At 40.4% G+C, this 23633-nt stretch overlaps 1 protein-coding gene across 3 annotated transcripts in view; it reads left to right on the top strand.

Annotated features, from left to right (window-relative positions):
- MAVS (mitochondrial antiviral signaling protein) overlaps positions 1-23633 on the top strand; it is a 243496-nt gene that overhangs the window by 102126 nt on the left and 117737 nt on the right. For all 3 annotated transcript variants that reach the window (XM_053704305.1, XM_053704304.1, XM_053704303.1), the window contains exon 3: positions 20867-21044. In XM_053704305.1, the coding sequence (XP_053560280.1) occupies positions 20867-21044 (178 nt within the window). The remainder of the gene's footprint in view (positions 1-20866; positions 21045-23633) is intronic.

Here is a 23633-nt window from a genome sequence, read left to right as displayed (position 1 = left end):
CTTAAACAAGTTTCTCAAGGTTCCATCGTTCAAGATGGAAACCATTCGAACTATTCTTCCTTCCATCCAGGAAGGTCAATTCATGACCACGGTGGATTTAAAGGATGCGTATCTACATATTCCTATCCACAAGGAACATCATCGGTTCCTGAGGTTCGCATTCCTGGACAAACATTACCAGTTCGTGGCGCTTCCTTTCGGATAAGCCACTGCTCCAAGGATTTTCACAAAGGTACTAGGGTCCCTTCTAGCTGTGCTAAGACCAAGGGGCATTGCTGTAGTACCTTACTTGGACGACATTCTGATTCAAGCGTCGTCCCTTCCTCAAGCAAAGGCTCACACGGACATTGTCCTGGCCTTTCTCAGATCTCACGGATGGAAAGTGAACGTGGAAAAGAGTTCTCTATCTCCGTCAACAAGGGTTCCCTTCTTGGGAACAATAATAGACTCCTTAGAAATGAGGATTTTTCTGACAGAGGCCAGAAAAACAAAACTTCTAGACTCTTGTCGGATACTTCATTCCGTTCCTCTTCCTTCCATAGCTCAGTGCATGGAAGTGATCGGGTTGATGGTAGCGGCAATGGACATAGTTCCTTTTGCGCGCATTCATCTAAGACCATTACAACTGTGCATGCTCAGTCAGTGGAATGGGGACTATACAGACTTGTCTCCGAAGATACAAGTAAATCAGAGGACCAGAGACTCACTCCGTTGGTGGCTGTCCCTGGACAACCTGTCACGAGGGATGACATTCCGCAGACCAGAGTGGGTCATTGTCACGACCGACGCCAGTCTGATGGGCTGGGGCGCGGTCTGGGGATCCCTGAAAGCTCAGGGTCTTTGGTCTCGGGAAGAATCTCTGTTACCGATAAATATTCTGGAACTGAGAGCGATATTCAATGCTCTCAAGGCTTGGCCTCAGCTAGCGAGGGCCAAGTTCATACGGTTTCAATCAGACAACATGACAACTGTTGCGTACATCAACCATCAGGGGGGAACAAGGAGTTCCCTGGCGATGGAAGAAGTGACCAACATCATTCTATGGGCGGAGTCTCACTCCTGCCACCTGTCTGCTATCCACATCCCAGGAGTGGAAAATTGGGAAGCGGATTTTCTGAGTCGTCAGACATTGCATCCGGGGGAGTGGGAACTCCATCCGGAAATCTTTGCCCAAGTCACTCAGCTGTGGGGCATTCCAGACATGGATCTGATGGCCTCTCGTCAGAACTTCAAAGTTCCTTGCTACGGGTCCAGATCCAGGGATCCCAAGGCGGCTCTAGTGGATGCACTAGTAGCACCTTGGACCTTCAAACTAGCTTATGTGTTCCCGCCGTTTCCTCTCATCCCCAGGCTGGTAGCCAGGATCAATCAGGAGAGGGCGTCGGTGATCTTGATAGCTCCTGCGTGGCCACGCAGGACTTGGTATGCAGATCTGGTGAATATGTCATCGGCTCCACCTTGGAAGCTACCTTTGAGACGAGACCTTCTTGTTCAGGGTCCGTTCGAACATCCGAATCTGGTTTCACTCCAGCTGACTGCTTGGAGATTGAACGCTTGATCTTATCGAAGCGAGGGTTCTCAGATTCTGTTATCGATACTCTTGTTCAGGCCAGAAAGCCTGTAACTAGAAAGATTTACCACAAAATTTGGAAAAAATATATCTGTTGGTGTGAATCTAAAGGATTCCCTTGGGACAAGGTTAAGATTCCTAGGATTCTATCCTTCCTTCAAGAAGGATTGGAAAAAGGATTATCTGCAAGTTCCCTGAAGGGACAGATTTCTGCCTTGTCTGTGTTACTTCACAAAAAGCTGGCCGCTGTGCCAGATGTTCAAGCCTTTGTTCAGGCTCTGGTTAGAATTAAGCCTGTTTACAAACCTTTGACTCCTCCTTGGAGTCTCAATTTAGTTCTTTCAGTTCTTCAGGGGGTTCCGTTTGAACCCTTGCATTCCGTTGATATTAAGTTATTATCTTGGAAAGTTTTGTTTTTAGTTGCAATTTCTTCTGCTAGAAGAGTTTCAGAATTATCTGCTCTGCAGTGTTCTCCTCCTTATCTGGTGTTCCATGCAGATAAGGTGGTTTTACGTACTAAACCTGGTTTTCTTCCAAAAGTTGTTTCTAACAAAAACATTAACCAGGAGATTATCGTACCTTCTCTGTGTCTGAAACCAGTTTCAAAGAAGGAACGTTTGTTGCACAATTTGGATGTTGTTCGCGCTCTAAAATTCTATTTAGATGCTACAAAGGATTTTAGACAAACATCTTCCTTGTTTGTTGTTTATTCCGGTAAAAGGAGAGGTCAAAAAGCAACTTCTACCTCTCTCTCTTTTTGGATTAAAAGCATCATCAGATTGGCTTACGAGACTGCCGGACGGCAGCCTCCCGAAAGAATCACAGCTCATTCCACTAGGGCTGTGGCTTCCACATGGGCCTTCAAGAACGAGGCTTCTGTTGATCAGATATGTAGGGCAGCGACTTGGTCTTCACTGCACACTTTTACCAAATTTTACAAGTTTGATACTTTTGCTTCTTCTGAGGCTATTTTTGGGAGAAAGGTTTTGCAAGCCGTGGTGCCTTCCATTTAGGTGACCTGATTTGCTCCCTCCCTTCATCCGTGTCCTAAAGCTTTGGTATTGGTTCCCACAAGTAAGGATGACGCCGTGGACCGGACACACCTATGTTGGAGAAAACAGAATTTATGTTTACCTGATAAATTACTTTCTCCAACGGTGTGTCCGGTCCACGGCCCGCCCTGGTTTTTTTAATCAGGTCTGATAATTTATTTTCTTTAACTACAGTCACCACGGTACCATATGGTTTCTCCTATGCAAATATTCCTCCTTAACGTCAGTCGAATGACTGGGGTAGGCGGAGCCTAGGAGGGATCATGTGACCAGCTTTGCTGGGCTCTTTGCCATTTCCTGTTGGGGAAGAGAATATCCCACAAGTAAGGATGACGCCGTGGACCGGACACACCGTTGGAGAAAGTAATTTATCAGGTAAACATAAATTCTGTTTTTCTTTAGGAGACCCTCTAATTTTTTATCCATAGGGTCAATGAAAGCACAACTGTCTTCAATATGTATAGTTGTACGCTTAGCCAGGGTAGAAATAGCTCCCTCCAGCTTAGGGACCGTCTGCCATGAGTCCTTTATGGTGTCAGAAATGGGAAACATTTTCTTAAAAACAGGAGGGGGAGAGAACGGAATACCTGGTTTATCCCACTCCTTAGTAACAATGTCCGAAATCCTCTTAGGGACCGGAAACACATCAGTGTAAACCGGAACTTCTAAATATTTGTCCATTTTACACAATTTCTCTGGAACTACAATAGGGTCACAATCATCCAGAGTAGCTAAAACCTCCCTGAGCAATAAGTGGAGGTGCTCTAGCTTAAATTTAAATGCCGTCATATCTGAATCTGTCTGAGAGAACATCTTTCCTGAATCAGAAATCTCTCCCTCAGACAGCAAATCCCTCATCCCTACTTCAGAACATTGTGAGGGAATATCGGATACGGCTACTAAAGCGTCAGAAGGCTCAGCATTTGTTCTTAACCCAGAGCTACTGCGCTTCCCTTGCAACCCAGGCAGCTTAGATAAAACCTGTGTGAGGGTAGTATTCATAACTGAAGCCATATCTTGCAAGGTGAAAGAATTAGACGTACTAGAAGTACTTGGCGTCGCTTGTGTGGGCGTTACTGGTTGTGACACTTGGGGAGAACTAGATGGCAAAACCTGATTTCCTTCTGTCTGAGAATCATCTAATGCCAAACTTTTATAAGTCAAAATATGCTGTTTGCAATTTATAGACATATCAGTACAAGTGGGACACATTCTAAGAGGGGGTTCCACAATGGCTTCTAAACAAATTGAACAATGAGTTTCCTCAGTGTCAGACATGTAACCGACTAGTAATAAAGCAAGCAATCTTGGAAAACACTTTATTTAATGAAAAAAACACAATTTGCAAAAATGGTACTGTGCCTTTAAGAGAAAAAAGGCATACACAAACTGCAAAACAGGTTAAAATTGCTTCAATTTTTCTGAAATTTTAACAGTGTACCCACTAAGCTTTAGAAGGATTGCACCACAAGTTAATAAGCAATAAACCCCCAAATGAAAAAAACGGATTGAAATTTGTCTAAAACCGGTTAAAAACCCCTATAAGCACCTTGCCACAGCTCTGCTGTGGCCCTACCTGCCCTTATTAACGATAATATGGGGTTTATAACCCACATGGCCTGAAAGCCATGTGGGTTATAAACAACCTCAAAGAACTCTCAAGCAAATTTCCCATAAAACAGAAAATGTTACTCCCAGACACTAAAACGTTTGTCCCAAATTCACATAACAAACTGACGCCTAGATTTAGAGTTCTGCTTTAGCCGTCAAAACCAGCGTTAGGGGGTCCTAACGCTGGTTTTGGCTGCCTGCTGGTATTTAGAGTCAGTCAGGAAAGGGTCTAACGCTCACTTTCCAGCCGCGACCTTTCCATACCGCAGATCCCCTTACGTCAATTACGTATCCTATCTTTTCAATGGGATCTTTCTAACGCCGGTATTTAGAGTCTCGGCTGAAGTGAGCGTTAGAAATCTAACGACAAGACTCCAGCCGCAGAAAAAAGCCAGGAGTTAAGAGCTTTCTGGGCTAACGCCGGTTCATAAGGCTCTTAACTACTGTGCTCTAAAGTACACTAACACCCATAAACTACCTATGTACCCCTAAACCGAGGCCCCCCACATCGCCGCCACTCTATTAATTTTTTTAACCCCTAATCTGCCGACCACACACCGCCGCAACCTACATTATCCCTATGTACCCCTAATCTGCTGCCCCTAACACCGCCGACCCCTACATAATATTTTTTACCCCCTAATCTGCCCCCCCAACCTCGCCGCTACCTACCTACAATTATTAACCCCTAATCTGCCGACCGGACCTCACCGCTACTATAATAAATGTATTAACCCCTTATCCGCCTCAGTCCCGCCTCAAAAACCCTAAAATAAATAGTATTTACCCCTAATCTGCCCTCCCTAACATCGCCGACACCTAACTTCAAGTATTAACCCCTAATCTGCCGACCGGACCTCGCCGCTACTCTAATAAATGTATTAACCCCTAAAGCTAAGTCTAACCCTAACACTAACACCCCCCCTAAGTTAAATATAATTTAAATCTAACGAAATAAAATAAATTTTATTAAATAAATTATTCCTATTTAAAGCTAAATACTTACCTGTAAAATAAACCCTAATATAGCTACAATATAAATAATAATTATATTGTAGCTATTTTAGGATTAATATTTATTTTACTGGCAACTTTGTATTTATTTTAACCAGGAACAATAGCTATTAAATAGTTAATAACTATTTAATAGTTACCTAGTTAAAATAATTACAAAATTACCTGTAAAATAAATCCTAACCTAAGTTACAATTAAACCTAACACTACACTATCAATAAATTAATTAAATAAACTATCTACAATTATCTACAATTAAATCAACTAAACTAAATTACAAAACAAAACAAACACTAAATTACAAAAAAACCCCCACTAAATTACAAAAAATAAAAAAAGATTACAAGAATTTTAAACTAATTACACCTACTCTAAGCCCCCTAAAAAAATAACAAAGCCCCCCAAAATAAAAAAATGCCCTAACCTATTCTAAAATAAAAATTGAACAGCTTTTTTACCTTACCAGCCCTTAAAAGGGCCTTTTGTGGGGCATGCCCCAAAGAAAACAGCTCTTTTGCATTTAAATAAACATACAATACCCCCCCCCCACATTACAACCCACCACCCACATACCCCTAATCTAACCCAAACCCCCCTTAAAAAACCTAACACTAAGCCCCTGAAGATCTTCCTACCTTATCTTCACCACGCCGGGTATCACTGATCCGTCCAGAAGAGGCTCCGAAGTCTTCATCCTATCTGGCAAGAAGAAGTCCAGAAGAGGGTCCGAAGTCTTCATCCTATCCGGCAAGAAGAGGGCATCCGGACCGGTAGACATCTTCATCCAGGCGGCATCTTCTATCTTCTTCTATCCGGCGTGGAGCGGGACCATCTTGAAGCAGCCGACGCAGATCCATCCTCTCCTAACGACGTCCTAAGTCCGAATGAAGGTTCCTTTAAATGACGTCATCCAAGATGGCGTCCCTCAAATTCCTATTGGCTGATAGGATTCTATCAGCCAATCGGAATTAAGGTAGGAAAAATCTGATTGGCTGATTGAATCAGCCAATCAGATTCAAGTTCAATCCAATTGGCTGATTGGATCAGCCAATCAGATTGAGCTCGCATTCTATTGGCTGATCGGAACAGCCAATCCGATTGAACTTGAATCTGATTGGCTGATTCAATCAGCCAATCAGATTTTTCCTACCTTAATTCCGATTGGCTGATAGAATCCTATCAGCCAATAGGAATTTGAGGGACGCCATCTTGGATGACGTCATTTAAAGAAACCTTCATTCGGACTTAGGACGTCGTTAGGAGAGCGCCGGATGGAAGAAGATAGAAGATGCCGCCTGGATGAAGATGTCTACCGGTCCGGATGCCCTCTTCTTGCCGGATAGGATGAAGACTTCGGACCCTCTTCTGGACCTCTTCTTGCCGGATAGGATGAAGACTTCGGACCCTCTTCTGGATGGATCGGTGATACCCGTCGTGGTGAAGATAAGGTAGGAAGATCTTCAGGGGCTTAGTGTTAGGTTTTTTAAGGGGTGTTTGGGTTAGATTAGGGGTATGTGGGTGGTGGGTTGTAATGTTGGGGGGGGTATTGTATGTTTATTTAAATGTAAAAGAGCTGTTTTCTTTGGGGCATGCCCCGCAAAAGGCCCTTTTAAGGGCTGGTAAGGTAAAAGAGCTGTTAAATTTTTATTTTAGAGTAGGGTATGGGCATTTTTTTATTTTGGGGGGCTTTGTTATTTTTTTAGGGGGCTTAGAGTAGGTGTAATTAGTTTAAAATTCTTGTAATCTTTTTTTTGTTTGTAATTTAGTGTTAGTTTTTTTTTGTAATTTAGTGGGGTTTTTTTTTGTAATTCAGTTTAGTTGATTTAATTGTAGATAATTGAAGATAGTTTATTTCATTAATTTATTGATAGTGTAGTGTTAGGTTTAATTGTAACTTAGGTTAGGATTTATTTTACAGGTAATTTTTTTAATTATTTTAACTAGGTAACTATTAAATAGTTATTAACTATTTTTTTTTTTTTAAATAAAGTTTTTTATTGAGGTGTTCGGAACATACATCAAGTGATCAGACTTTAACGTTCTAGAGACAAATTGCTCACACTACAAACTAAAAAGTTACAATTCTAGTAATATCACAATTGTCGACAAAGATATGATATTGGTATACATGAAAAAAGAAGGATATAGTGATCCATGAAGTATTGTGCAGACAAGTATTTTAGTTTAGATATAATGAAAAGTAGTGAAGAATGATGTGAAGTCTGTATGGTAAGTACCTCATTTTCTGTATTATAAATTGAGTTATGGTAACTACTGCTCAGGTGTTGTATGGTCTAGTTGGAAAACAACTCCTGCAAGTTAAAAGTAGCTTGAAGCGTTAATTTAAGACTAATGAATTATATAATTGCGAAAAAATCATTCAAGTGTATATATGGTGAGCATAGTTAAGTAGATGAAATAGAGTGGGGGGTGGGATTTGATGGGGAGCAAAGCCATTTAGGAAGTCAAGATGGTATAGCAGGAGGGAAGAGTAAAGGTCATGCTGTCTGAGTATAGGGATGAGTTCTTGGGGGATTAATTTTCTGTTGGTTTAACAAAAAGGAGGGGCAGGGTCTAGTCTAAAAAAATCTTAGCTCATAGAAAAATACCTATCTGTTGTGTGTGATGGACAAAAGAAAGCTCAAAAGATAGTACCCGCAGTCTGGGAACAGCAGGAAATGATATGTGCTGCTTCGTATGATGTGCAGTAACTGATCTATTTCACTGTAAATAGAGCCTAGTGTTAGGTTAGATATAATGAATGATAAGTAGTGAGACCCCGGGGTCCCAGCCGTAGAACCCAGTGCACTCCACTATAAATATTAAATATAAAGAACTAATCCAAGTCGCTGCCCAAGCTGAAGATCTCCTAACTATAAATATAGTTATAGGCTGCTATCTTAATAAATTATATCTCTTATATTTTCAGATAAGAATCCCAGTCCTGATAGATATAGAGAGAGTAACTATCTAACATGGTGGGCCCTATTGAGACTAGTAGATTTGGTGCTTTGTACATAGTACATGTTAGGGCTTTGCACTATGTAAACCACTTGTATCCAATTGTCCCAGTAAACATAGAATTCTGTGAAGGAGCAAGAGCATTCTGCTAAGAGTTAAGTGGGTATGTTTTGAAAAGGGGTCAGTGTTAGGAGCCTAACCACTGTAGATATATGGCACATGTACATACAATGACAAACATAATGGATGAACATGAAATATCTGTCTGGGAGAACATAGTGAGTAATCTCTCCTAAGTAACAACAGGTGTAGGGCATTCAGAGAGTGCCTGAAGTAAACCTAGACTAAAAACTGTACCCAAGAGAGAGGCATACAAGTAGCTCCTAAAGCGTGTGGGACTTATTAGGTAGTAAGGGATAACAGGAGGAAAAGCACATCATACATGTGTAATATGGACCTATGTTAAATACTGTGCTGGCTAATAAGTTAGAGATATATTCAAAATGATAATAATAGCCCTGAGGAAATATATGGGTCTGTTACTACATTTATATTACCAGAATATCCTACATAAGTTACAGTCATAAGTGTGAGTTTATATAGGACCGAAATTATTGTTAAAAGGAGGACTCTTGATATAAGGATATGACCTGGGCTGTAAGTATTGTGATATGGCTACCTAGACGTAGAGACCTGCCTTTATGACCTATAATATAAGGTCTAGGGAAGGCTGAGTGGGGTGCATAAGGGAGAAGGTAGAGTAATGAGTTACTGAAGTGACTAAAATAAAGTGAACCACATACATAACAATAGTAACTTGTATCCCAGGCTAAGGAGAACATCTATCTTAGGGTATACATTTGAAATGATCTAGGGTAACTCAAGTATGGGTAGCTTACGAGAGAATAACATAAAAACCATAACCATAACATTAAGCATGCTATGCAAATATGATCTAAACCATTTAGTACATATTAAGATCACCCATAAAACAAACACACATAGAAAAAGTATAATAAAACTTGTAAAAGAAATAAACTAGATCACCAAGATCAGGATATTTGAATGACTAGCAGTTCACCCCTTAGGTAAAAACAGTTCTATGAGATATAGCATTTCCCCCCCAATATCATAATTTAAAAAGAAAAATAAGCACGGTAAGGGGGAAAACATACATCATTAAACAACATTAAAAATTAGGGCAGAAACAGGAAACTTGTTGTAGAATGAGCACAGTCCCATGAATGTTAGTGATTATTAATGTTAGCGATGGCTGGATCTTGTTAACATCTATGTCTCAGCTTTTACAAGAGAGGGATAGCCTGCATGAACAGCTAAAATAAGATCATATCAACTACGCTGAATGCTTTGGAATATAACATATAAATGGTAGATAACAGGTTATATAGCTGTTCAATCTCCTGTCGCCGGATTAATTGTATATACTATACACCTCCTACAGTGACAGAACCTATATACAAGCACCAAATAATATGGTATGCTGCATTTAAAGGCCCTGTGCTAAAAGCAGACCTAAATATCAAGATGACTTCATCTATCTTATCCCCCTACAGTGGCACATAACATCATAGGTAAAATCGTACATGGGCTACAGTCACCCTCTGTATATAACGTCTAACTTGACTGTATAAAGTCTCTCCCAGTGGTGGTGGTGGTCTGTTCCTGTGCAGTGAAAGAATAGTCCAAAGATAACATTAAATAGGCATTAACACTTTTAGCCTAACAAGCTTAGCAAACAGCCGCAGGAGGCATTGTCATAAGAGATTACCCTGGAGAAATAAGTACATAGAATTGTAGCAGAAATGTTGTGTGAATAAAAGTGTCAAGGGACAGAGGTAAAGCGTATCAGACCCTCCATATACTATTCAGACACCCAGTACCGCTGAAAATCTCCAAGTTATCCAATGCCTAACCGTGACCAATTTCCATGCTGCCCGATACTCTGGAGACTGAGACCGCTCAACGGCCGCATCAGGACTGACCGAGTTCCATCCGGCATTGAAACAAATATCGACAAGCCACATGTGTTCAGAGGGGGACCGTGTGAAGCTGTACCGCCATGACAACCAACGAAGTCAAGAATACCATGGGACTCCAGGCTCCCGGTACACGCGTGAGCCATAGACTGCTCTGGGTACAGGTTAGTGGCGCAGGGAACCGGGCAGACATAGCTAACGGACAGAGTCTCAGGATCTTGACATTTCACTAGTGTAGGGATATGCATCGTGTTCACCCCCGGCTGACTCTCGTTGAGCACCTCTACCGCTGGGAGCGGTGTACTGTTCTCCTCCGGTTCAGGGTGTCCTGGAGGGGTTCCATTTTGAAGCGCCATGCTTTGAGGTCCATTCCCAGTGGGAGTAGCCATAACTTCGTTAGGGAAGGCTGGCAAACTCTGTCTGTACCACTGCATACTGCAATAAGATCCTCATAGTGAACATCCAGCTTAGCATGTAGGTGTTCAAGTACGGACCGCAGTGTGAGGTAGGATGTCTCCATGTTCAGTACGTATAGAGGGCCGCAGACCTTTGCACCCTCTGCACTCAATCTAATAGTTATAGCAGGGATAGTCGTGTCTGAGAAGATGTAAATTAGGTTCAGTGGAGACTAAGGACTATTAGGAGGCCGTTACAATAGTTGTTAACCTAGTATGAAGAAGTAGGTGGCCTCTTTAGATTATTTGTGATCAGAGCTCCAGATATTAACGACCGTCCATGTTGGCAGCTGGCTCTGCCCCTTCAGTTATTAACTATTTAATAGCTATTGTACCTGGTTAAAATAAATACAATGTTGCCTGTAAAATAAATATAAATCCTAAAATAGCTACAATATAATTATTATTTATATTGTAGCTATATTAGGGTTTATTTTACAGGTAAGTATTTAGCTTTAAATAGGAATAATTTATTTAATAAGAATTATTTTATTTCGTTAGAATAAAATTATATTTAACTTAGGTTGGTGTTAGTGTTAGGGTTAGACTTAGCTTTAGGGGTTAATACATTTATTAGAGTAGCGGTGAGGTCCGGTCGGCAGATTAGGGGTCAATAATTGTAGGTAGGTGGCGGCGTTGTTGGGGGCGGCAGATTAGGGGTTAATAAATATAATATAGGGGTCGGCGGTGTTAGGGGCAGCAGATTAGGGGTACATAGGGATAACGTAGGTTGCGGCGGTGTACGGAGCAGCAGATTAGGAGTTAAAAATAATATGCAGGGGTCAGCAATAGCGGGGTCGGCAGATTAGGGGTTAATAAGTGTAAGTTTAGGGGTGTTTAGACTCCGGGTACATGTTAAGGTGTTAGGTGCAGACTTAGAGAGTGTTTCCCCATAGGAAACAATGGGGCTGCGTTAGGAGCTGAACGCTGCTTTTTTGCAGGTGTTAGTTTTTTTTTTTAGCTCAAACTGCCCCATTGTTTCCTAGGGGGAATCGTGCACGAGCACGTTTTTGAAGCTGGCCGCGTCCGTAAGCAACGCTGGTATTGAGAGTTGCAGTGGCGGTAAATATGCCTGTACGCTCCCTTTTTGGAGCCTAACGCAGCTCTTCTGAGAACTCTAAATACCAGCGTTGTTTAAAAGGTGCGGGGGGAAAAAACCATGCGTAGCTAACGCACCCCTTTGGCCGCAAAACTCTAAATCTAGGCGTGAGTGCCCACAAAAAATTAACCCTTTATGCAAGCTAGTAAAAACCTCTGATAACACTAGGATTACTGCTTACCCTTCCCCTAATGGGAACACTGTCAGCCTTTCTGAGTTAACACAGTCTCTGCAGAAAATATGACTGAACATACCTCATTGCTGTATAGCAAGAAACCGTTCCTCACACTGAAGTTTTCCTGTACTCCTCAGCTCATGTGGGAACAGCAGTGGACCTTAGTTACAAATGCTAAGATCATCATCCTCCAGGCAGAAATCTTCATCTATGTCCTGCCTGAGAGTAAATAGTAAAACACCGGTACCATTTAAAAATAACGAACACTTGATTGAAGATAAAATAAAACTAACAGTTTAACACCTCTTCTCTTTACTCTTCCTGTTTAGAGCCAGCAAAGATAATGACTGGGGGGTGGAGTTAAGGGGGGAGCTATATAGACAGCTTTGCTGTGGTGATCTCTTTGCTACTTCCTGTCAGGAAGGACAATATCCCACAAGTTAGGATGAATCCGTGGACTCGGTACATCATGCAAAAGAAATATATATATATATATATATATATATATAGGCTTACCAGAAGTCCCACTTTTACTGGGATTGTCCCGGTTTTGAGGCGCTGTCCCAGTGTCCCACCCAGTTGTTCATTCTGTCCCAGTAGGGTTGCCACCTCCAGGTTTCAAATCATGTGTCCGGGTTTCAGCGCACCTGAAACCCAGACACATTATTCAAAATGACTGGACTGTGGCTCTCCAGCATAGTTGGATGCTGATACTTTGTTACATACAGCCCTGCTTAGCTTAACGTTCGTGTCCTTCAAAGTTTACATTTAGTAATACAGGCTGAGTGAGCATAGGTTTTTTTTTAATTTTGTAGTACTACTTGGTTTATTTTTCTAAGAATTTAACACACCCCACCCCCGACCCCTGGTGTCATTGCCGGTAATACACCTTTAGGGGAATCATATGGGTATGACCAGGAAGTACAGACAGGAAGGATTTTTGGCCTGGATCTTGCTTTACTTCATGCAGGATAGCATTTTGGCTGTAATCTTCCTGCATTATGGTATAGAGTAGCCTCTTAAACAGTACGTGTTTCTTTTTTACTTATTTCATTCAATGTTGTATTTATGCCTTATCAGTATTTGGCTCTGTTCCTTAGACACATAAAACACTTATTACACTGCAGATATTAAATTGTGAAAGTGATAATTATGAAAGTGATAATTATGCTTGATGTTTGGCATTATTTATAATCTGAGATTTAGATTAAGGATTTATTTGCCATGACAACGTAATGGTGCCTTTTTCACTAGGGGGTGGTGTTATGGTCTATTTAAACTGTGTGATTCACTTGTTTGACTGAGGAAGGGTAGAGTATCCACGAAACATTACACACATAAAAGCTACTACTTTAAAAGGACCGGTAATTGCCACGCCCCCTTCACCATGCTCCTGACCACACCCCACTGGCACCGCACCAGGTGGTCCCAGTTTCACCTCTAAAAATTATGGTAAGCCTATATATATATATACTGTATATACCCTATATGAGTATATAAAATAACAATAAATATGAATTTAATCATATAAAATGGGAGAAAAATGCATTTTTGGCATATTTTATTTATAATAATTTCAACACAACTTGTGTAGCTAAAGAAAAATACCTCATAACAGTTTATCTTGTCCTGATTTTAGGAATACCTCATATGTCTAGGTTTCAAAGTAATTCATAGCAAATAAAGACCAGATATTGCAAGGTTGATCAACATAGGTATATTGCTAAAAGTTTGCAAGATTTGCAATGCTTGAACTGTAGGTTTTATAGAATCCAAAACCGATTCACAAAAGAATATATTTGTAGTAACTAGACACCCCAGCCCAGGTTATTTATCTAGAGGCATTTTGGTACTAGATTTTCTTTGTATAAATGTGTTGCATATGATCCATTTATATAGCCCATGGATTGTTTTTGTAAAAATGTATAGTTTTTCTTATTTTCAAATAACATTTTGCTGAGTCCTAACCAAGCCTCAAAGTTTTAGATGTATAATGATGTACTGTATACAGACTTCAGATTGCGTCTGTTTGTATAATAGGTCTTTTCATATGCAGGGGAGGGGGGTCTGCTCTCAGCCCCTTTCAGTGACTGTCTCAGCCTAACCTCATCAACAGTGCTAAATTGGGAGCTTCTAAGTAAGTTTTAAAAAGGGTTTATACTGTATTTTTTTTTTCAGAATCTGTGCATAGTCTTCTTTAAAGTAGTGTCTATTACATGCAGTTAAATGAAAATTGGTGTATACTACCCCTTTAATAATTGTATCATCAATCTCTCATAGACTTATACACACGCACACATACGCTTTCACAGGATGTGTCCTATTACACCTTGACCTGGTTATTAATTTGGCACTTAGAATTTCTGTGCTGCCCATTTCAGGTCCCAGACCTTCAATTTTGCAAGATTAATTTACTGGGCCTTTGCGACATTTAAGCTGCCTTTTGGAACTTGAGGATTATGGACAAGCCCACACTGGTGCTTGTGATTGTTCTTATTCCTAACTCTACACTTTATCATCCTGAATACTAAATACCACAGGAAACATTTTCTTTATTTGCAGAACTTGGTTAAATTAAGTTGTTGTAAAGGAATTAAAGTTTCATGACTCTAATATATGTAATTTTAAGAGATTTTTAACTTTACTTATTGTCACGCCGCTCCTTCGCTCTGCTGTGGCCGTTGCCACGGATGCAGGCGGTCCTCCTGTTGCTAGGGATGCAGCTGTGTAACTACAGCACGGTGATGACGCCATCACCACCCACCCTGTCTTCTGATGCAGGTTCGGATCCCTCCTGTGGCATGAATCCTACCCTATGTATTATACCCTATTCCCTACCCTATTCTAAATTACTAAAGTTCAAAGCTCTTTTACCTTACCAGCCCTGAACAGGGCCCTTTGCGGGGCATGCCCCAAGAAGTTCAGCTCTTTTGCCTGTAAAAAAAAACATACAATACCCCCCCCAACATTACAACCCACCACCCACATACCTCTAATTTAACCCAAACCCACCTTAAAATAAACCTAACACTAAGCCCCTGAAGATCTCCCTACCTTGAGTCCTCACCCAGCCAAGCCGAATTCTTCATCCAAGCGGAGCAACAAGAGCTCCTCCATCCGGTAGAAGTCTTCATCCAAGCGGGGCAAGAAGAGGTCCTCCATCCGGTAGAAGTCTTCATCCAAGCGGGGCAAGAAGAGGTCCACCATCCGGTAGAAGTCTTCATCCAAGGGGGGCAAGAAGACGTCCTCCATCCGGTAGAAGGCTTCATCCAAGTGGGGTCTTCTATCTTCATCCATCCGGAGCGGAGCCATCTTCCATACTTCCGATGCAGAGCCATCCTCTTCAACCGACGGACTAACGGCGAATGATGGTTCCTTTTTAAGGGACGTCATGCAAGATGGCGTCCCTCGAATTCCAATTGGCTGATAGGATTCTATCAGCCAATTCAGAATTAATGTAAGAAAAATCTGATTGGCTGATTGAATCAGCCAATCAGATTGAAGTTCAATCCGATTGGTTTATCCAATCAGCCCATCGGATTGACCTTGCATTCTATTGGAACAGCCAATAGAATGCGAGGTCAATCCGATTGACTGATAGGATCAGCCAATCGGATTGAACCTCAATCTGATTGGCTGATTCAATCAGCCAATCAGATTTTTCTTACATTAATTCCGAATTGGCTGATAGAATCCTATCAGCCAATCGGAATTCGAGGGACGCCATCTTGCATGACATTTATTTTATTAGTGGCCTTAGATTAGGTGTAATTAGTTTAAACGTCTTGTAAATATTTTTTATTTTCTGTAATTTAGTGTTTGTTTGTTTTTTGATTAGTTTATTTAATTGCATTTTAGTTTAGCTAATTGTAGGTAATTTATTTAATTAATTTATTGATAGTGTAGTGTTAGGTGTATTTGTAACTTAGGTTAGGATTTATTTTACAGGTAATTTTGTAATTATTTTAACTAGGTAGCTATTAAATAGTTATTAACTATTTAATAGCTATTGTACCTAGTTAAAATAAATACAAAGTTGCCTGTAAAATAAATATAAATCCTAAAATAGCTACAATGTAACTATTAGTTATATTGTAGCTATATTAGGGTTTATTTTATAGGTAAGTATTTAGTTTTAAATAGGAATAATTTATTTAATTATAGTAAATTTATTTAGATTAATTTAAATTATATTTAAGTTAGGGGGGTGTTAGGGTTAGGGTTATACTTAGGTTTAGGGGTTAATAACTTTATTATAGTAGCGGCGACGGTGGGGGCGGCAGATTAGGGGTTACTATTTGTAGGTAGGTAGCGGCGATGTTAGGGAGGGCAGATTAGGGGTTAATAAAATGTATTATAGTGTTTTCGAGGCGGGAGTACGGCGGTTTAGGGGTTAATACATTTATTATAGTAGCGGCGAGGTCCGGTCGGCAGATTAGAGGTTAATAAGTGTAGGTAGGTGGCGGCGACGTTGGGGGGGCAGTTTAGGGGGTAATAAATATAATATAGGTGTCGGCGATGTTAGGGGCAGTAGATTAGGGGTTCATAGCTATAATATAGGTTTCGGCAGTGTCCGGTGCGGCAGATTAGGGGTTAATAATATAATGTAGGTGTCAGCGATAGCGGGGGCGGCAGATTAGGGGTTAATAAGTATAAGGTTAGGGGTGTTTAGACTCGGGGTACATGTTAGGGTGTTAGGTGTAAACTTAGAGAGTGTTTCCCCATAGGAAACAATGGGGCTGCGTTAGAAGCTGAACGCTGCTTTTTTGCAGGTGTTAGGTTTTTTTTCAGCCAGCTGAGCCCCATTGTTTCCTATGGGGATATCGTGCACGAGCACGTTTTTCCAGCTTACCGCTACCGTAGGCAATGCTGGTATTGAGGGTTGAAGTGGAGCTAAATTATGCTCAACGCTCCCTTTTCTGAGGCTAACGCAGCCATTCAGACAACTCTAAATACCAGCGTTGGCTTAAGGGTGCGCTGGAAAAACAAGCAGCGTTAGCACTGCGGGTCTTTACCGACAAAACTCTAAATCTAGGCGTATGTGTTGTCATACTCCTGGCCACAAAACTAGCAATAGCAAGGTGTTGGCTGAGATATCATTGAATACATTTGCTCAATGGAAGAGTTCTCTTTGAGATGCATGGGTAAACTGGCCCTACATGGTCAGGTTTGGATAATTTGGGAAAACTGGGAGAAAGCGAACAAATAATTAAGATGTAATAACAATTGCAAGAACACACTAACAGTTCAAATATGAAATGTTTTTTGCCCCTAACGAAAACTTCCCCTAACCCCCCCTCCTTTCCCTTTCCCCCCCCTTTTTTTTTTCTTCCCTTTACTCTGTCGCCTCGATATACATAACTTTTCTCAATAATCAGAAGTATTACCTACTCACCTGGATGCTATCGCAATATATATGTACAATTTCCCCTCAGGCCTAACAAAGTTTTGAGGAGAAAGCATAATCCAGGTGACAATTAACATATTCAAATCTTGTTCCTGTGTCACTTTGTTTAATTATATATTCTGTTGTATATATTATGGACAATTATAGGCCTATTCATTCTTATTTAGAAATTTCCACCGAAAGTAGGCCCAATAACTATCGCATATTATTTTGTATGCCAAATGTCCATCTGAAAATGCACGTATGTAAAAAGAGGTACTACTCATGGCTAGGCATATTGCCTTATGGTTTAAGTTCTAATAATGTTTACGGTCTCTCAGACATGCCTTTTATGCTAGATGCATAAACACTGATGTATGTTAATAGGCGTGTTGCCTTGAGGTTTACAAGAGTTTGTTTCTGTATGTCTTATTACCTCAATAAAAACTATTTAAAAAAACAAACAAATTAGTTTAATCACTGTTGTCCTTTTCAGGGCATTTTTTAGGACATGTTATTTGAACAGATTTATTTTTAGGATACAGTGGGGAGTTTTTTCTGTTTGAGCAAAAGAGCTATGATTACTTCAGGGCATGCCCGACAAATGCCCTTCTCAGGGCAATTTTTAGAGTAGTTTTTTTTTTAAAGATAGTTTTTTGTGGGTGGGGTCGGGGTAGTTTATTTTGGTGTTTAGTATAGGTTTTATTAAAATGTGCATTACTTTACCTAGGGCACTACCCGACAAATGCCCTTTTCAAGGAAATATTTCGAGTAGGTTTTACTTTTCGTATAGGGTTTATTAAGGGGGTAATGGCTGTTTATGGGTTAAGTAGTATAGGGGTTATTGCGACTTAGGGGTTAATAGTGTAGCGGGGTAGTTTGTGATGGGGATGTAGCAGTTTAGGGGTTAATAGCGATGGCGGGTTATGACGGATTAGGGGTTATTATTGTAGGCTGCAGTATGTTTATTTGGTTGCGTGATTTATTTAAAAGAGATCATCTACTTTACATTGCTAATGTGGGTGGCAATGCTGTTTGAAATATATCGCCAGCATCGCTACCCATTGCGATGTTTAGTAAAATGCCTCTTGGCAACACTGTCTTTAAACACTGATATCAGCTGCATGGAATATTTTGCCGGCTTTCTTGACATGGTGACCGATCCCTTTTGAATATCTTGCCACTTCGTGGAACTTTCGATCATCTGGGGGCTAGTGATCCAATGACAAAAGACATAGCTACCAATCACCAGTTCCTCCTGAGCCAGCCTAGGCATGACAGCTGAGTTATATACCCCTTTAATTAATTTAACTTAACTGAATACCCTACTTAAAGGGACATAATACTCATATGCTAAATCACTTGAAACTGATGCAGTATAACTGTAAAAAGCTGACAGGAAAATATCACCTAAGCATCTCTATGTAAAAAAGGAAGATATTTTACCTCACAATTTCCTAAGCTCAGCAGAGTAAGTTCTGTGTAAAAAGTTATACTAAGCTGCTCCCAGCTGCAGGTAAAAAAATAAAAAAAAATGAAGAAATGAACAGCAGCCAATCAGCATCAGCAGTGCTGAGGTCATGAACTCTTACTGTGATCTCATGAGATTTGACTTAACTCTCATGAGATTTCATAGTAAGCTTCCTTTACCTGAAAATAATATGAGAGTGCACGAAGCTCATTCTTTCAGTTGTCCCGGGACAGGCATACAAATATGCTGCTTAGAAATCCTTTACAATGGGAGGTGGCTACTGAGGAACTTTTGAGGTAAAATATCTTTCTTTTTTACATAGACATGTTCAGGTGATATTTTCTAATTAGCTTTTTACAGCTATGCTGCATCACTTTCAAGTGTTTAAACATTTGGGTATTATGGCCCTTTAAATTTAAAACATTTGGTACAAAAGCACATGAATAAAGGGATATGAAACCCAAAAATGTTCTTTTGTGATTCAGACAGAGCATACAATTCTAAAAATGTTTCCCATTTGCTTTGTTGCTGTGGTATTCTTTGATGAAGAGATATTCGCTTAACCTCTACACCCAAATTGACGTATATATACGTTGTGCAGTACTTTGCTTACTGTACTACAAAACATATATACTGTATATGTTGGAGCTTCAGGAAGCTCCAGCAGTCTCGTCTGTTAAGTTACAGTCGAGAGCTGGAGTTTCTGAGCTCCAGGCATCTGCCTGCATATTAAACTGGAGTGCGATCAGTGCTCCGGTTCCATATGAGGGCAGATGCCAGATTGTTACAGATTGTCACCATCTGTAACAATCATCTGCTGGTGCCAGCAGAAGGTGCGGGAGGGAATCTGGGAGGCAGGTGGGCGGTCTAGCAGCAGAGGAGGGAGGGAGGCAGCGGAAGTGTGATGATGATAAAAAAATAAATAAAGGTAGAGGGAGGGATGGGGACTCGGGAGCTACATTACAAAAAACAGGTGGGCTAGGGGGTTTCCTAACTAATGATGATTGCGGGAGGGGGGGGCACTACATTACAGAGAATAGAAGAAGAAAAAAAATGACATTTTTTTTTCATATGTACTGCCAGTACCAAAGATGGTGGGCACTAGTTAGAGAGGGGAGGGTTAGAGAGCTATGTGTTGGGGATTAGGGAGGTTGGAGGGTAAGGGGGAATCCTACACTACATTATATATATATATATATATATATATATATATATATATATATATTAAATTTAATAATGAAAAAAAATTCCTTAAAGGGACATTAAACCCAAAAGTTTTCTTTCATAATTCAGACAGATAATACAATTTACTTCTATTATCTAATTTGCTTCATTCTTTAGATATCGTTTTTTAAATAGATAGCAATGCACATGGGCGAGCCAATCACAGGAGGCATCTATGTGCAGCCACCAATCAGAAGCTACTGAGCCTATCTAGATATGCTTTTCAGGAAAGAATATCAAGAGAATGAAGCAAATTAGATAATAGAAGTAAATTAGAAAGTTGTTTAAAATGGTATTCTCTATCTGAATCATGAAAGAAAAAAATTGGGTTTAATGTCCCTTTAAATGTTAACATTGGCAGACTGTCTGCCAGTACTAGACTGGGTAACCAGTAGGGGGTGAGGGAGGGAAGAGAGCTGTTTGGGAGGGATCAGGTAGGTATTAGGGGGTGGGAAGTGTCAGGTGGGAGGGTAAAATCTACCCTAAAGCTAAAATTATCCTTACAAGCTACCTAATTAACCCCTTCACTGCCGGCAATAATCAAAGTGATGTGCGCAGCTGCAATTAGCGGCCTTCTAATAACCAAAAAAGTAAATAAAAAAAAAACAAGGCTCTATTTCTTTTTAAGTGGAGTGATAGCAATAATGCTAAAAAGTCTCCTGTATTTTGGGCAAGTTTTTCTCTGAAAGTCTTGGTAGTGAAGGGGTTAAAGCAAAGGAAGGAGCATAGACTTCTGATTACAAACTTTAAGTGCTGGTTTGTATGCTGGAATTTGGAGATATTTTGTATATATATTAACTGTATATTATACTATTTCTATTTCTCTATTGTTTTATGTGTTTTATTTTAGGAGAAACTTAGACAAAACTTGCAAAATCATGGCAATACCAATACTCTGTGGCATTTCATTGACCATATGCGAAGAAGACCTTTTTGGGTAGATGATTTGCTGAAAGCACTTCAAAAATGCAAATATTATGACCTTGCTAGTACAATTAAAGAAGAATACAACAAACATCTACCTGGAGGTGAGTAAACAGTGGTTTTTATTGTAGTGAGAGTGCTCACAAGCCCTGCTCTCCATACAAAAGACGAAATAAAGTTATTATACAAACTAGAGCAAAATGTTCAAATGTTTCTAGAGTAACAGCTACTAGGCATGTGCATTAAGATCATTTGTGATGATCCGAATGCAGAAGAAACATAGAAACATAACTTTTGACGGCAGATAACTATAGGCCCAACAAGTCTGCCCAATATTTCCTAAAAGTATAAACTCATCCAGTTAGTAGGATAATGTTATGCCTATCCCAGGCATTCTTAAAGTCCCCACAGTCTTTGTGATAACCACCTCTTGTGGAAGTTTATTTCATGAATCAATCAATCACCCTTTCTGTAAAGAAGTTTTTCCGCAAATTACTCCTGAATCTACTACCCTTCTGCTTCAGATCATGACCCCTTGTTCTTGAATTTTTCTTTTTATGAGGAATACTTACAGCCTCAGCTTTACTAAGCCCCTTAATATACTTGACAGTTATTATCATATCACCACTTTCCCTTCTCTCCTCTAAGCTATTCATATTTAGGTAATTGAGCCTTTCCTGCTAAGTTTTATTTTTTAGACCATGTACCATTTTGGTAGCCCTCCTTTGTACAGATTCAAGTTTGCACACTATACTCAAGATAAGGCCTAACTAATAATCTGTAAAGTGGCATAAGAACCTTACTATTTCTTCTGCAAATACGTCTACCAATAAATTCAAGCATTCTACTGGCCTTACTTGTTGCAATACTACATTGTTTGCTAAATTTTAAATCATCTAAAATAATAATTCACAAGTCTCATTCCTCATTTGTAAAGTCTGTAATTAACATTTAGATTTTCTATTTCCTAAATGCATGATTTTGCACTTGGCAGTGTTAAACTTTAAATCCCAGTAATTTGTCCAATCTTCCAATTTTTGTACGTCACTTCTCATTTTGTCCACCTCCCTGGAACATCTACTTTATTACACGTTTGTATCATCTGCAAACAGACATACTTTCCCCTGTAGCCCTTTGCTGATATCTCTGATAATTATGTTACACACAACAGGCCCCAGAGCCAGGGGCGGTCTGAGAACAACCAGGGCCTCCGGGCACAAATGAGAGAAATGCCTCATCGTCGCCTTTGCCCCTCCTTCATCTCCCTGCTTCAATGCCCCGGCCTCACCATGAACCACCAACCTCCAGGGCCAAGGATCCCAAACACCAGGGCCCCCAGAGGAACAGACCCCCCATCCAGGAACAGGTCCCCCACTCCACCCACCATTAACTTTACATGGTGATCCACCCTCCCCCTTATCAGTGTTTAGCATGAACCCTGAACCCTGCTCTGCTTAGAGGCCTACTCATTTGTTAACCCTTGGTGCCCTGAAACTCTGGACTCACTGCCATTTGGTGATCTCTGCTCTGCCTAGAGGCCAACTTTATTGTTTAACCCCTTGGTGCCCTTAAATTATTTTTTTGGCTTTCTGCTGCTGTCTCCTGTTTTGCCATTGACTTATTCCTTTGCCTTGCCTCTTATTTCTCGGAGGTCTAAACTACCCTTTTGCTGTTGTGCCTATCCTACCTCTTTACTTTTAACTGTTAAATTTAGTTCTGGGATTTTTATTTATCTTTCCACTTTGCCTTGCCTCTTATTTCTCGGAGGTCTAAACTACCCTTTTGCTGTTGTGCCTATCCTACCTCATTACTTTTAACTGTTAAATTTAGTTCTGGGATTTTTATTTATCTTTCCACTTGACGCTGGGATAAGAAGACTACCGGCCAGGATTGGTCTGATAAAGAAATAACCTACGATCGTTACACTAACAGGACTAAAAGCATTTAGCAGGGAGAAAAGAGCCATCAGGGAAGAAGTGGTCTTAGACAAAATAACAGTAAGATTTTTCTCTTACATTGGTGTGTCCGGTCCACGGCTTCATCCTTACTTGTGGGATATTCTCAATCCCTACAGGAAGTGGCAAAGAGAGCACACAGCAGAGCTGTCCATATAGCTCCCCTCAGGCTCCGCCCCCCCCAGTCATTCTCTTTGCCGCTCTAAACAAGTAGCATCTCCACGGGGGTGGTAAAGAGTTTGTGGTGTTAGTTTGTAGTTTTTATTTCTTCTATCAAAAGTTTGTTATTTTAAAATAGTGCCCGCTTGTACTATTTACGCTGAAGCAGAAAGTGATGAAAATTTCTGCTGAGAGGACTATGATTTTAGCATCAGTAACTAAAATCCATTGCTGTTCCCACGCAGGACTGTTGAATACAGGAGAACTTCAGAGAACAGAATTTATGCTTACCTGATAAATTTCTTTCTCTTACGGTGTGTCCGGTCCACGGCCCACCCTGGCGATTTTGTCAGATCTAAAATTATTTATTTAAACTACAGTCACCACTGCACCCTATGGTTCTCCTTTTTCTCCTAACCGTCGGTCGAATGACTGGGGGGCGGAGCCTGAGGGGAGCTATATGGACAGCTCTGCTGTGTGCTCTCTTTGCCACTTCCTGTAGGGATTGAGAATATCCCACAAGTAAGGATGAAACCGTGGACCGGACACACCGTAAGAGAAAGAAATTTATCAGGTAAG

This window comes from Bombina bombina, chromosome 2, assembly GCF_027579735.1.
Source record: "Bombina bombina isolate aBomBom1 chromosome 2, aBomBom1.pri, whole genome shotgun sequence".
Lineage (NCBI taxonomy): Eukaryota > Metazoa > Chordata > Amphibia > Anura > Bombinatoridae > Bombina > Bombina bombina.
The sequence above is the reverse complement of the archived record's forward strand: the minus strand, read 5'-3'. Positions and strand labels throughout refer to the sequence as shown.